At 45.5% G+C, this 14,006-nt stretch overlaps 1 protein-coding gene across 1 annotated transcript in view; it reads left to right on the top strand.

The window, feature by feature from the left end:
• The first annotated feature begins 3,534 nt into the window (after nt 1–3,534).
• CREBBP (CREB binding lysine acetyltransferase) overlaps nt 3,535–14,006 on the top strand; it is a 1,189,106-nt gene continuing 1,178,634 nt past the window's right edge. Inside the window, exon 1 of the mRNA XM_086939791.1 lies at nt 3,535–4,824. Coding sequence (XP_086795917.1) covers nt 4,740–4,824 — 85 coding nt within the window. The 5' untranslated portion in view covers nt 3,535–4,739. The remainder of the gene's footprint in view (nt 4,825–14,006) is intronic.

Here is a 14,006-nt window from a genome sequence, read left to right as displayed (position 1 = left end):
TTATCCTTGCTTGTCTGTTCTATATAGGGTGCCCCATCTGAAATACTCCGTGGGATCAGGGCACTAGAAGCTGATATATTCTCTGCTGCAAGGCTTTGAACTCCTTTTGTGGACACATTAGGAATAGTAAGAGCATTAGAGCCAGTGCCTAGAGTACCTAGCCCCCCCACATTTGACTGCTTGCCGATTGGGTCCCTTCCCTGAACCCCCCTGGCATGTGCTGAAGACAACAACAGTTCCAAACACACCAGTCTATTTTCAATTCGGTCCAGTCTTTCATGTATGGGAAGGGTAAACTTATGTACAGTATTTTCGAATTTTTTCCAAAAGCCGACATTCGAAACACGTGGGGCATCTCCTTCCCTGGATCGCAATACGGTTAGCCCATCCTTTGTCGGTGATGATATATGTGAAGCACTTAATAACAAGTCCTCTTTGGGCGCGACCTCCTTAGTTTTTTTCCCTTTTTCATCAGCCACTTGAAGTTGTAGCCCCCTGCATTTCCTTTTGGATTTTGGTCCCTGTAACTGTTGAACCATTCCAACATTTGTACATCTGGCTGATCTAGTTTTCATATTGGGGAAGGCCGCTTCTTGGCAAGGTTACATGAATTCAGTCCAGCCTCTGGGCTTGTTTCCTGCAGTATAATGATACATCCATCCCTCCCCTCAGTAGCAGACCCCGTATCACATAGATCAGTGTCTTGGGGAGTGGGTGATCTTGCTCTCGCCAAACTGCCCAATGAGGACCGCTTATCCAAAAGTGGGTCTAACGATAATCTCTTCTCAGTGAGTTCGATATCTTTAGCCAGGGCGGTAGAAACTCTTATCAAAAAATTGTCTAGAGTGCCCATGAGAGACCCACCAGTGCTTTTCCCACAGTTTCCCGCTTCAGCTGGGGATGTAGTCATGGTTCACACGATCCTATTCAGACCCCCCAGGATATAGCGGCATGGATTAGCAAATTTAGCGGCACAAAAATGGAAATTTAGCGGCACAAATATGGAAATTTAGCGGCAATTTTGCGGCATTTTATTTGGCCATTTTTCCTACACAAACTGGTATACAAAACCAATAAAGTCCTTGAATGGGTTAGCAATAAACCATCCCACTGAAACCTGTAGCTGGATATCAACCCCACATGCCTACCGCCCACACCCGACTTGCAAATAGTGGTCCTGAAGAAATCCCACTGACCCTTTGTCAGCACACTCACCATTCAAATCAATGGGATGACGAAGCATCAATTCTGAACTTTGTTCTGCAAGGTAAAAATCCTATGGTGCCCCAACCACTAAAAGCAGGGCTGTACTTGCATGCAATCATCTAGTTTCATTTTTTGACGTCACCTTTCTTACCAGCACAGGTGCACGTTGCTTTATGGAGCACTGTAAAATAAATGTCACATCAGCCTGTCTTAAAGTCTTTTTATTGAAGTGACGCTGTAGTGCTATTTGCTGGGTCCCTCCCTCGTCACCCCTCCTTCCACAACGTTCTCTGCCTAAGAATGTATGACTGTGACGGTGTTCTTTCAGGGAACCACGCTTGTTGGCATGCTCAGTGTGTGTATGTGTGAAATAAATAGTTATCTTACCAGTAGGCCGATTAGCCGTCAGCTTTTGCGGTTTCAGTCTTCAGTGAGCATCAGTGAGGTGAATAATGACTAAATAATCGGTCATTTCCGGCCCTGTCACAAGCTTGCTCAGCAACCACACGTGCGGCTTACACAATGCGACCTGGGCGGTCACTGCAACCTTTGCACCACTTCTTCCTCTCTCGGCGACACCCCCTTGATTTATTCGTTGCACGAGCCGCGTCCAATCAGTAGATGGCAGTCCACTTTAAAAAGTGTGCCTTGGAAACACTTCATTGTTCTGGTTCTGCCTTTCTCGGACTAAAGGACGCCACGATTCAGGCCCCGGCCGTGCAGCCAGTAAAGGCGGCTACATCCAAACACACCGCAAATGCATGTTACAACTCCAATAAAGTGTGTGAGTAACCCCTGCTCTGTCCAGCGAGGTCAAACTTTCAGACACGGGAGATGCGTTTTACTGTCTTTCCCAGGAGCCTGGAGGCCTGGGTTTTGCAGGGAACTACACACCAACGGAATCAAAGGCATTCCTTACAAGGCCAGCTTCAGACCCCCCAGGATATAGCGGCTTTTGTTAAAATGCCGCTCGATTTCTACAAAAGTGCTGATTTTGCGGGCACTTTGGTAAAAATCGCGGCATTTTTTCAAAAGTGCCGATTTCGCGGCAAACCGCGAAATCCCGGAGGGTCTGCCTATTGAGTCAGTGGATGTTAGTCCTAACCACACTTTAAATAATAGTTGCCAAACATACAAGGGAATCACTGACCTTTAGAGTTGTAGATGTTAAGGGGGTGGCCCGTCCCATCCTTGAACGAGCTTAAACAGGCCCGCCCTTGCCCTGGGCTTCGCCCGGCGCATCCCGCGACACGGGGCTGAGCGCTGTTTAAATGCGCCTCCTGGCGCTGCTAGGACGTCTGCAGGGCGCGCCGCCGCTGAGCCTACCGGGAATTGTGGTCCTGGGGCGGCGGCGCGAGACTATACGTCCGGTGACTCTTGGCGGTGGCGGCTAAGTGCTGTCTCGTCCTGTCCTGCTCTGGCAATGCAGGTAAGTGGTCCCCCCTTATATTATTCCAATGCGCAGAGCCTATTGGGAATATAGGAACTACACTACACATGGAATTGCTGATGACAAACTGAGTTGTATATTGTTTTTAATTGTTATGGCTTGTTCGGCTGGAAACAATAAACATTGATTGATTGATTGAAATGCGGTGGCAAATAGTTGTCACTAAAATTGTGGTGCAATAACTGCCAGGTCAGTGAGTAACGGCAGAAATGTTGTGCTCAGTCTATAGTGGCCTAACTTACTAGTCCTATTGACCCTTTACAATTATGCTAGCACCGGAGAATCCATCCTAAAGCCTTCGAATCACCGTTCTCGTAACACTTGTGCTAATCCACGTACATTGGCAGGCAACACCTCAAACCTTGCAAGACGGCTGCACCAAGTCACAGGACTAGAGATTTGGATCTCAAAATAAACAAGTCCTGAACATCCGCATTACAATAGTTTCGTTTTCAGTTCAGCACCTAGAAAGTTCTGGCGGTAAACTTACAGGGTAATCACTATTGCTACTTAAGGTAAGCATCAGTCAGGAAATATTTTAGTACTAGTCTGATAAATGCATTACAATTGAATTTAGTTAACTCTTTATCGTTAGGCTTGCTCATTTGTTAAAACTTGAAATTGTAGTATTACAACTCAACCAAATTAATATTTGAACATTCCAGAGTAATACTTTCTAGAAGCTATGTTCGTAGAGTAGGGTAATTTCAGGAGCGATATTGCAGAGAACGAGGGCTAGCACAGCACCAATATGAAAGACGAACTGACTATTATTAACTCGGTGCGCGCTCCCGTCTACGTGCTGCGCAAGGACGTGCGCGAACCCGTCTTCCCGTGCGTACGCCAGCCCCTTTCCATCACCCCTTCCACCCCCTATCCCCGTTTCTGTACGTGCGTGACGCTGTGCGCGAGCTCCCTCTCCCTTGTCAGATAGAGGTATACGGAGGGAGAGAGAGAGAAAAAAACTTTTTTTTTCTAATTGAGGAATCAACAGCCGCCATCTTGTGGACGCCGGAACCGGGGACCGGGCGACGGGCGAACCTGGACAGGGAGCGGCAAGCGTCAGCGCCTGAAGCCTTGAGGGCAGGCGAGTCCTGCGGCGGCTGGACGATCCCAGAGAGTGGGGCCAGGGACAGAGACCGTAGGGGTGGAGGGACGTACAGGGACCGGCCTGGGCATTGTCCTACCGTGTCACCGCTGCGGGTGGTGATGGGGCCAGGACAGGGCATGGAATAGTAGGAAATGCGTATAATAGCATTCACATTTTCTATTAAAAAAATAAAACCAATAGAACATCTGGAGCCATGTAAAGAAAATGCACATTAAGGGAAACAAAATATATTTATATATATATATTGTCTTCTATTTTGTTTCCAGCTTCTGAACGTTTCAGTGTAGATGCTGCATTTGCCCAGAGGGGGCGCCCGAGGCTGATAATGGCTTCGGAAGGGACCAGAGAGGGGGCAGTGTAGGACTCTTCCATACACACCTTTGGGCTCCTGCTCCCTTCTGGGGGCGGGGCTTGAAGGGTGGAGGAGATGTGCTGAGTAGGGTCAAGGCCCCACCTCATTACTGATTCCTATACAGGTGACGAGGAGGAGCGAAGCCCAGTCTGCCGAAACAGAGGGGGCGTACCCCCCACATTTATATTTATTCTATATTTACTGACCGGTCTATATTTAAATTAAGATAGTTAACCTGTTCTTGGTGGAAGTGTGGCAGGGCAGCGTACCAGGGTGTCCGATCTACTATCCCCTCCACCCGCCCCTTTTCTGGGGTCTCTGTCCCCTAGGCCCGGGGTGGGTGGGGGTGCCAGGGGTGGGTGGAGGTTCAAGGGCTCCTCCCTACAGCTCGGAGCATCTCGCATTTGACAGACTTATCCATGGTGAATACTGGAGTTTATTCGTTCTCTACGTACTTGGGAAATCGAACATTGACATTTGGAGTTCGTGGTAGTCTTTGAAGGGATTCCGACATTTTTTTGGATCTTGTGTTTTTTTTTTGTGTTCGCCGATTGGATATTTTTTTGGGAAAGCCTTGGCGAGAAGGAAACGACTCAAAGGGACTTTTCGGAACGGATAAAATGGCTGAGAACCTGTTGGATGGACCGCCCAACCCTAAAAGGGCCAAGCTGAACTCTCCCGGCTTCTCCGCCAGTGACAGCACAGGTAGGACGTGGGAACGAGGCATGCATTGTCATTCTGGGACTTTATCGGCGCGCTTGCATTCAGTTTTTGGCGTGGTTAGAAGTGTGAGCAAAGCAGGTTGTGTTAATATGTAAAGGCGGTCTTCTGTACGTAGGACTTGCATATGTATTCAAGTGCTGTATTCCAACTGGTTGTCATGAAACCAGGCGAGTGTCAAAAGATTGGAATGAAAGGGTAGACGCTATTATGAGTACCATACTAACCGGAAGAAATGGAATCCAGGGTGTGTTTGTGAGACACCTACTTTGGGGAAGACGAGGGGTCTTAAATAGCACGGTCAATGGAACCTGACATGGGCCTGCGGATAATACTAGTTGCATCGTCAGCTGGTTGAGAGGGATGTGACCAGAAACTAGTGGGAGCGGCTGGGGCAGGTACTAGAATCCTGTTACCTATTGAGCTCTGTTAGATGATATATTCAATGACAGGCGATTGGGATTGATGGTTCGCAGGCAAAGCTGGGGACCACCTCTTGTCCTGAAATGTAATTAAGACATGACTTGTGCCATAGGACACAGAAACCATCCAATATGAATTGAAAACCATATCACTTAAAAACAGTGTTCTATATCTACAACTCATTTGCAGGTAACTGCTGCACCTAAAACGACACTTTTAACATTGAGAATTGGGGGTTGGCCTTTGAGTAGGCTCAGGTCATAAGGATTGATATTTAACCGTGCACTATTGATATGTTTTTAAAACGGGTGCTGCATGAATGGAATTTGATAGCCCAATCAGAGCGAGATAATGGCAGATGCTCCATAGTATGGGTAGCGGAATAACGTCTTAACATAAGATGCATGGGATGGGTTTTTGAAAAGTTGTCAGAAAGTAGAATGCACAAATGGGTTTTAAACTTTTTATTGTTTCGAGCCTATTGCATGGAATGGAAGTAGGGCTGGAACATCATACCAGGCATACTGGAGAAATGCAATACAAGCTTGACCTGGGATTCGTGGAGATAAACCGGTGGCTTTTTTTTGCTATATCAGCCGTTTTCGGTTTCTGATTCGAAGATTCATTTTAGCTGCACTCATTTCGGACCATTGTGGTTTTGTTGCTTGAATACATCTTATGACATCGTTTTCTTTGATATGTTGTAGTTTTTTTAATACTGTTTAACAATGACAGTTTACTTTAGAAAAGGACTCAAGATTTGGCTTTTCCCTCAGTAAGTCTGCGCTCTCACGTTTGCCCTATCAATCCAGCGCCAGGACACCTCCGGGTATTAGAGCGCTCAATAAATGTGCTAAATAAATACATAAATACTTGCACAGCTGCTGCGTTAAAAGTAGTCAGATGTTTGGCAGTCTCTGGAAAGATGGATTTACGGATCAATTATTTTATTAGAGCTTATTGACGTGCACATATACACTTGTTTACGACAACTTGCAGGCACGGATCGTTCAATTTTTACCCTAGAGTAAGAAGGACTTGTGAAGAGTTAATGGTGTAAACTGCCCCGATACACTCCATTGAAACTACAGCCCCATATAACCCGCAGTTATGTTTCTGACAAGCTAATGAACCTCAAACTCTCGCTTGGCGTAGTGTGTTTTGGCTTAGTGAATCGTACTGGGCCCCTCAACACCTTAAGAAGGACTTTACCTACATCGAATCAGTATTTCTCCCCACCCTTAAATACTTGGGGCAAGTTCTAAATTCGTTTGCCATGGAATAAAGTCAAGGCTCCCATAATGTACCAAACTCTGACCCTCTTTGATCTAGTGACTGAAATTATTTCGAGGTCTGGTATTTCGCACACCCCGAATAACCAGGCCCTGTGATCCAATGTTACGGTAGAGCAGCGCTGATCTTAATCTTTTGACTTCTAGGGACTTCCACAGAATCTTCACTGGAACCCGAGGACACCAGCATAAAAGATCTAGAATTTCAGCCTCAAAAACAACTCGCAGAAACAAATGTAGAACGAATAGCTACACAAATTATGAAATAATTAAATTCACAAACAAAAAAATGCAACATTTGAAATTTTACTTCCAATGGGAAGGTGGAAGTTTTTCAAAATTTTGTTTAATTTCTGAATAATGAAGTGATATGCTTGACTCTAGCATGTCACTTACTTTAGCCTTTTTTTTTTGTTGTTCCGAAGGTATGCACATTTTTTTGTCAACGACTACCAGAGGTTCAGTTGAGGCCACAAAGCAGTCAAACCACATTCTGTTTGTTTTGCTTATGCTAAACCCACAAATCACCCCAAGGATACCAATGTATTACTTTCTAGCATCCAATTCTGTAATTTTACATTTTGCTTATTTATATATAATTGATTAATCTTCTAACATTATTTAATTTTTTTAACAGTCGCCTCATGAATCTTGAGGGGTCTGTGGACCACAGATTAAGAACCACTGCTCTAGAGCCCAATTTGCTATGATCAAGGGCTTTGCTGAACATCAGAGTACTGTTGATAGAGCGCGCAGTTCCCCCCCCCCCCCCCCCCCCCCGGGTCACCGTATTCACCAATTACCTACACGCACTGGGCCCTGGCGTGCATAAAATTTAATACACCATTGACATTTGGGTGAACCGGGTGATGGCTTCTGCTACACGCTTCTATGAGTAATTAGGGTTTGGGTTACACCTCTTCTTACCATGTACCTGACTTACCACAAGTACAACTTTCCGACGGACCTGGAGCTAAAAGGGAAAATAGTAGACAGGGAACCTAGAAAGATATATTCTTTATATTTCAGTACATACTTATCCACAATTACTGTAAAATGACCACAGACACCTGATGAATTTTAAAACTTTATATAAAGATTCAAAGAGAAGATGCCAAGACAATAAGCGATATGCAGAATAATATATCAAACATCAAAATCAACACTAATAAGTAACTTTGTATTAAATTTATAACCATTAGAATATATGGGAAGACTAAAGGTAGGATTTTTAGAACAGAACTAGTCACTGCAACTTTATGCTAGGAACAATAGGACGGGGTTGGGACCTAGAACATGTATTTAACCTAAGCTTGACTATTCTTACTAAATTCACTGCAATCAGCTAAAGGAAAGGGAAAAATTGGAACATACTAATAAAATATAACAGTTTGGCAATTTTCTAAAGGTGGGGCGAGAAGTGGAACAATTCTACAACAATTGCATATAACTTGTTCTCAAGGTGATAGAGCATGGGTACTCACAAACTTTCTCTCGGGGGCCAAATTTACAGTTTGGTTTGTGTCCGAGGGCCGCATTGGTGGGGGCGGGGTCGGGGCTAGAGCAATAAAAAAACTGACCATGAGGTTGATCACAGGTCCCTGCAGCGGATGCCTTGGTCCTCTGAGCTACCAGACCCGGCATACACACATCTCTCTTGGTCTCCCTCTCTCGCTCTAGCTCTCTCTCTCTCTCCCTCCCTCTCTCCCTGTCTCACTTCATCTCACTCTCTTTCTCTCACTCTCTTTCTCTCACTCCCTCTCACTCTCTCTCTCTCACTCTCACTCCCTCTCTCCCTCTGTCTCACTCACTCTGTCTCACTCACTCTGTCTCACTCCCTCTCTCTCACTCACTCTGTCTCACTCCCTCTCTCTCTCCCTCTTTCTCTCACTCCCTCTCCCTCTCACTTTCCCTCCCTTTCTCTCCACCCGTCTCCCTCCCTTTCCCTCCCTCTCCGTTTCCCTCCCTTTCTCTCTGTCTCTCTCCCTCTCTCTCCCTCTCCCTCCCGTTTTCTCCCTCTCACTCTCATCTCACCCTGCCTGTGTGTCAGCCGGGGCGCACACACACTCACAGCCGCAAACAGGGTTGTGATTAGATAACACCCACAAAAACATAATATTTTTTAAAACAAATGTAGCGCATAATTTCCGGAAGCCATAGGGTCAAATATAGAATTAATAGTTGGCGCTGAATCAATAGTACACACACTACTTTAACCAAATAAACGCTGGGCAATCCCTCTTACTAAAACCTGACCTGTTCTATAAATGTGTTGCTGAATATGAAAGAGTATTCGAATTATAACAGGCATCCAGGATAGGGTAAGTGCTAAATTACCTTGTTTGGGTTTTAAACCGATTACACGTAAGAAGGTTACTCAAAGCTGCAGTAGCATTTGTTAGCGCTGATTATTTTTGAACAAAAATGTAAATCTTAATTTTCTCTCGGGTGGTCTTGCATTCCGTGGTAGACCCTGAATGTGGGGCAATAGACTGAGCAAGCGAGAAGTGCCGATTAAGTAGGTGATTTTCCAGCTAAAGAATGCGCTTTTCTTTTGAGGTGTGCGTGTGTTTATAAGTCCCCCTCCCTTTCATCTCACCCTGCCTGTGTGTCTGCCGGGGCGCACACACATTCACAGCCGCACCCGAGCACTTAACAGGTCTTTAAAAGACCATTTTCATGTTAATGAGGCCTTGATGTCACCTCTTAGGCCCCTGCAGCTTTACTCTCGCTATCGCTAGGATCGCCCGGCCCCACAGAGCAGCAGAGTCTCTCGCGCTGCTGCAGACACTCTTAAAAAAAGAAATATTAAAACACGGGCATGATGACTCAAGGTCCGCGGGCCGCCAGGGAAGGCTTGCCGGGCCGCCACTGGCCCGCGGGCCGTACTTTGAGTACCCGTGTGATAGAGCAATATCAAAGGCAAGAGTACTTTACTAAATCAGAGAGAGAGAGACGCAAACCCACAGGTTAATATTTACCTAGGTCTGAGAGAAGACTAACCCTGGCCACGGGTCAGTTGGAAGGACTGGAACAAGGACCCTCAGGAAAGGAATACCAGAATGCGAACAGGTACAGCCCACGGACAGATCAGGACAGGATACCCCTCAGGTTCGGGTCAAAGGACTGGGCCTCCCAGGGTACGACCAACACCCACAGCTTCGGACAGCAACGCCTGCGTTACCCCCTTCTGCAAGTGATCCGCCAGAAACCCCGATTGGATTTTCGAATTCCCCAGCAAAGTGCTTCGCCAGCACTTAGGATTTTCCACCCCTTAGGCGTTTGTGGAAAGTATGGACAAAGTGCTCCGCAGCACTTTCAGATTGAGCACCTATTGAGATCGTAGGGTCAGTGACAGGTCTGCTACTCGGACAAGTCGGACAATTTTCCTAAGCTAAACTAGGGTAGTTATACCATTTTGGGGTCCCTCAGACCACCCACTAATGTTGCAAGTGACAGTTTACCACAATTTGATTGGTCAGGAGAGGTGGTGCGGTCATTACCACCTCCTAAAATTCAACGTTCCCACCATGAAATTTAAATTTTTCTATCCGCCCCTTAGGTTCACGTTCCCATCCGTAGAATACAATAGAAAATCTGAGAGCACAGGACATCGCAACATAGTCAGTTATTCTCAAGGTGAGTGTCCTCATCATGTGCTGGTTTTCTCAGGCGCATTTGGCTTCGGGAGCCAGCTGGCTGATTTCAGCGTCTGCGCAGTCGAGTTTCTCCCAGGTCACATGGCAATACCCAGAGGAGCTTCAAATATGGCGTAGCTTAAGCACTCCCAGCCCCCAGAGACGTGGTACATGAAAAGTAAGCGAGAACAAATTAAAATCACATATAAAATGATCACACTGTATACCATGAGAGATTTTAACCAACCCTTACTTTATAATGACTACAGCATTAATGTTTAGTGCGAAAAGACAGATAGGCTGAAGCAGCAGTAGCAAGCAGAGAGCGTGGTGAGAGTCAAGCGGCCATTTTTTCAACAGTGCGCATGAGCACAAATTCCCTCCAGAATGCGAGTGCGTCACATCACATGGGTATGACCGACGCATGCGCAGACTGAATATCAGCAAAGCAGCCGATTCGTTAGTGCAAGCTTCGTTAATATGGAAAAGACATACGAGCAAGCATCCTGGGGACACCCGCGTGTATGGGAAAACGTACAATAAATGACAAACAATGATTTTAGTAGTTTTATACATTGGGCGAGGTTCTTGCACTGGGGCAAGGCGCTTTACGTGCGAATCCTTGCTCCATCAATCCCCTCTTTGATGATATTTACTATCATCACTACATAAAGGAAACAGATGCCAACTTTTCTCATTCATCCACATCACTCATTTCAATTTCAACAAATTTATTGTTGAGTTTTCTTTCAGCTTCTCTATGAGAGTGGTGATTTTTCGCCTTCTTGTAAATTGCACTCTTTAATTCTTCTAATTCTAGTTCATCAATGTTTCTTTTCACCCCCCTCTGATTCACTGTATATTTCTTTCTGCACTTCTGGCATTTGCAGCAGATAAAAATGATCAATACAATTATACCTATTACAACTATTGGCATCAGTATTTTCCACAAAATATTGCTACCTAGGTTAGTAAACCAACTACCTATAGAGGAGAGACCTCCAGTCAGTCTCGTCCAGGCACTGTCAACCTCCAATGGTTTGAGTTCTTTCTCCAAATTAGTTATGTTCTTCACATATTGTTTTAATTCGATACTTTTATCTGGAATGTAAGTGCAACAATGTTGCGCTTTCAGCATTCTACAGACTCCGCCCTCTTTTGCTAATAGGGTATCAAGGGCAAGACGGTTTTGTAAAACCATTGATCTGATCGCAACCATTTCGGTATTGACCATCAGGAATCCAGCAGCAGTGTCCGTTGATAACCGGTCCACTACTGTAGACAATTTGCAGATTCTATGGGTGTTCAGAACTACCCCCATTCCAGGTATCAGTGCACTAAAAATATCACCTATAATTTCACCTACACTTTCACGTTTACTACGCACTAAGCCATTAGTTTCTTCATCGCTTCCAGCTGCATTATTCACATGGTATATTTTCGGGAAAACAATGCCAAAGTAGCAGCTTCCATACCAGTGATCCGGCAATTTAAAATAAGCCTTGTTCCCACATATATAATATATTCCGGGAAACACAGGTTCTGACCCATTTTTGAAACCCCAACCTCCAATTACCTTGTAATTATGTTCACACTCGCTGGAACCGATGAATACATTGTTATAGTACTCTGTCTTTTCCCTATGGATACAAAGTTTCCCCTTTCGTTCAAAATCCAGCAACAAGGCAGGATTAGCTTCGCTTTGCGAGGTGTTATCCATGTGCTCAGCCCACCTAGGGACTCTATCTTTTTTGTCATTTGCTTTCTTTTGAAACTTTTCTCTCCTTCTGTCTGCCATCTTAATGAACATCTTTTCCTGCTCTTGCAGAGAACAGGTCAGATTAGATTGTCTAGCTTCATCTAAATCTATATTCCCTATAGTCAGAAAATATTCTCCCATATAACGGGTCACGTCACTGGTAGTATGTACACGGTTCAAATGTCCTCTAATGGGAAGTTCAGAAAATACTACGTCATCATTTGAATAATAGTACTGTAATGTGCTTCTATAGAACAAGCTAGCTAAGATACTGCAGGAAATTCCATAGGTTAAAGGTAGATGATGGTATGTCACGCCTTCAGCCACTGAGGTAGGTAGCTTCATGCAGACATAAGTCTTCTATTTCCATAGCTTCTACGTAATGCACCAACAAGTTAGCAAAAACATTCAAATGTGTCCTGTTTCTCATTTTGTGAAAGTGTAGTCCATCCTCATCTGATGCTTCTAAATTAGGTCGTGTATGTGTCAAGCCTACTTGTTTGTCGCGTCTTTCTAAATTTCGTGGTGTTTCTACAGTCGGTACAACCCCTACGTCTACTGCTTCTGGTTCAGTAGGGGACAAGTTTGGATTTTTGCTTATCATAAAAGGTAGAAAAACTGTTAGTGCTATCCACATTATTATTAGCATTGCTATACTACACAAGCATATTTTACAGCAAGTTTTAAGACACCCACATCGGGACCTCCCAGAGACACTCGGATCAGACATTTTTAGCTTACAGGTGGCTTTTGCTACCCCTCTTCGTTTCTTTGCACCAAAGGCTCACTTCAGGGCTCTCTCAAGGAGGGTCTTCGTCCGAACTCCGATCAGCAATGGACTCGTCGTCACTGCTGCCACTGTGGTGTGGTTCGTCTATTTCCTCCAACACAAAGTAAGTCCACTCAGGGCTCCGATACAGTCGGTTCTGTTTCTTTAGTCTGTCGCTTTTTCTCAGCGATTTTCCTTGGGCTGCCCTTCTTTCACTTTCAGCCCTTTTCCGGTCTTTCAGTTTCTCATCGACTGTCTTTAGTCTGAGCCTTAGTCTTTTGACGTATCGGGGTGCACTTCTGCCTCCTTTCCTCCCAGTAGTTGAGGAAACCTGCCCTTCTTCGTGCACTCTCTTTACTTTTTGTTGTGGCACCTCTGTTTTCCTGCCTGTCTGACTAGTTCCAGGTCTTTCATCTATGTCTTCTGCCTGGTCCCTATTCTGACCCTGCTCAGATTCAAATCGCACTTGCTTTTTATTTCTGGTTACTGTCGTTTCCGTTGTCTGAGCACTTTGATCTAGTTCTATCTGTTCCTGTTCATGCTCTTCGATCTCTTCGCTTTCTTCTGCATGAACGTCAGCTCTAGTTTCTTACTGTCCCTCTCCACTTTCTGGAGTCTCAGGAGGAGTTTCGGTGTCCTTGTCTGACCCTACTTGGCCTAATTCCTGATCAGGTGTGATGTGATTCTCGTTGACCTGATCTGCTTCGTCTATTTCTAGCTCACCTGGACTATCCCACTCACTGTCTAAGTAGGAATATTTCCTGGTTCGTATTGGATCATGAACCTGGTCGTCGGCAGGGAACCACTCAACGTCTCGACTTGTGCTCGGCAGTTCGATGTCAGCTAGTTCTGGACTCTCCTCCTCGGGAGTTTCCTCAGCTGTGCTGCCTTCAGCTTCAGTCGCGTTTTCTCCAGCTACCCGCTTGGTGTGGCTGGCGTGGATCCACTTCGGTACACCCGCACACTTTACAGCAGTGGTAGTGACGAGGATCACTTGTCGTGGCTTTCCCCACCTGGGTTTCAGGCAACTGCTCCGGGTGTGTTTCTTTAACGCCACCCAATCTCCTGGTCGCAAGTTGTGTGCTGGAGTCTTTGGCCACTCGTCTTCTGTCTCTCCAATCTGCTGAGAGAGAGAACGCACTTGGTCACCCAGCTGCTGGCAGTATTCTAGTACCATATCATCAGAAATGCTTAGCAGTTTGTGTCCGGGTACCCATGCCTGTCGCATCACTCTTCCCATCAACACTTCATGGGGGCTCAGGCCAGTTTTTCTGTTCGGGATACTT

The sequence above is a fragment of the Lissotriton vulgaris genome, chromosome 10, assembly GCF_964263255.1.
Source record: "Lissotriton vulgaris chromosome 10, aLisVul1.2, whole genome shotgun sequence".
In the NCBI taxonomy this organism is placed as follows: Eukaryota; Metazoa; Chordata; class Amphibia; order Caudata; family Salamandridae; genus Lissotriton; species Lissotriton vulgaris.
The sequence above is the reverse complement of the archived record's forward strand: the minus strand, read 5'-3'. Positions and strand labels throughout refer to the sequence as shown.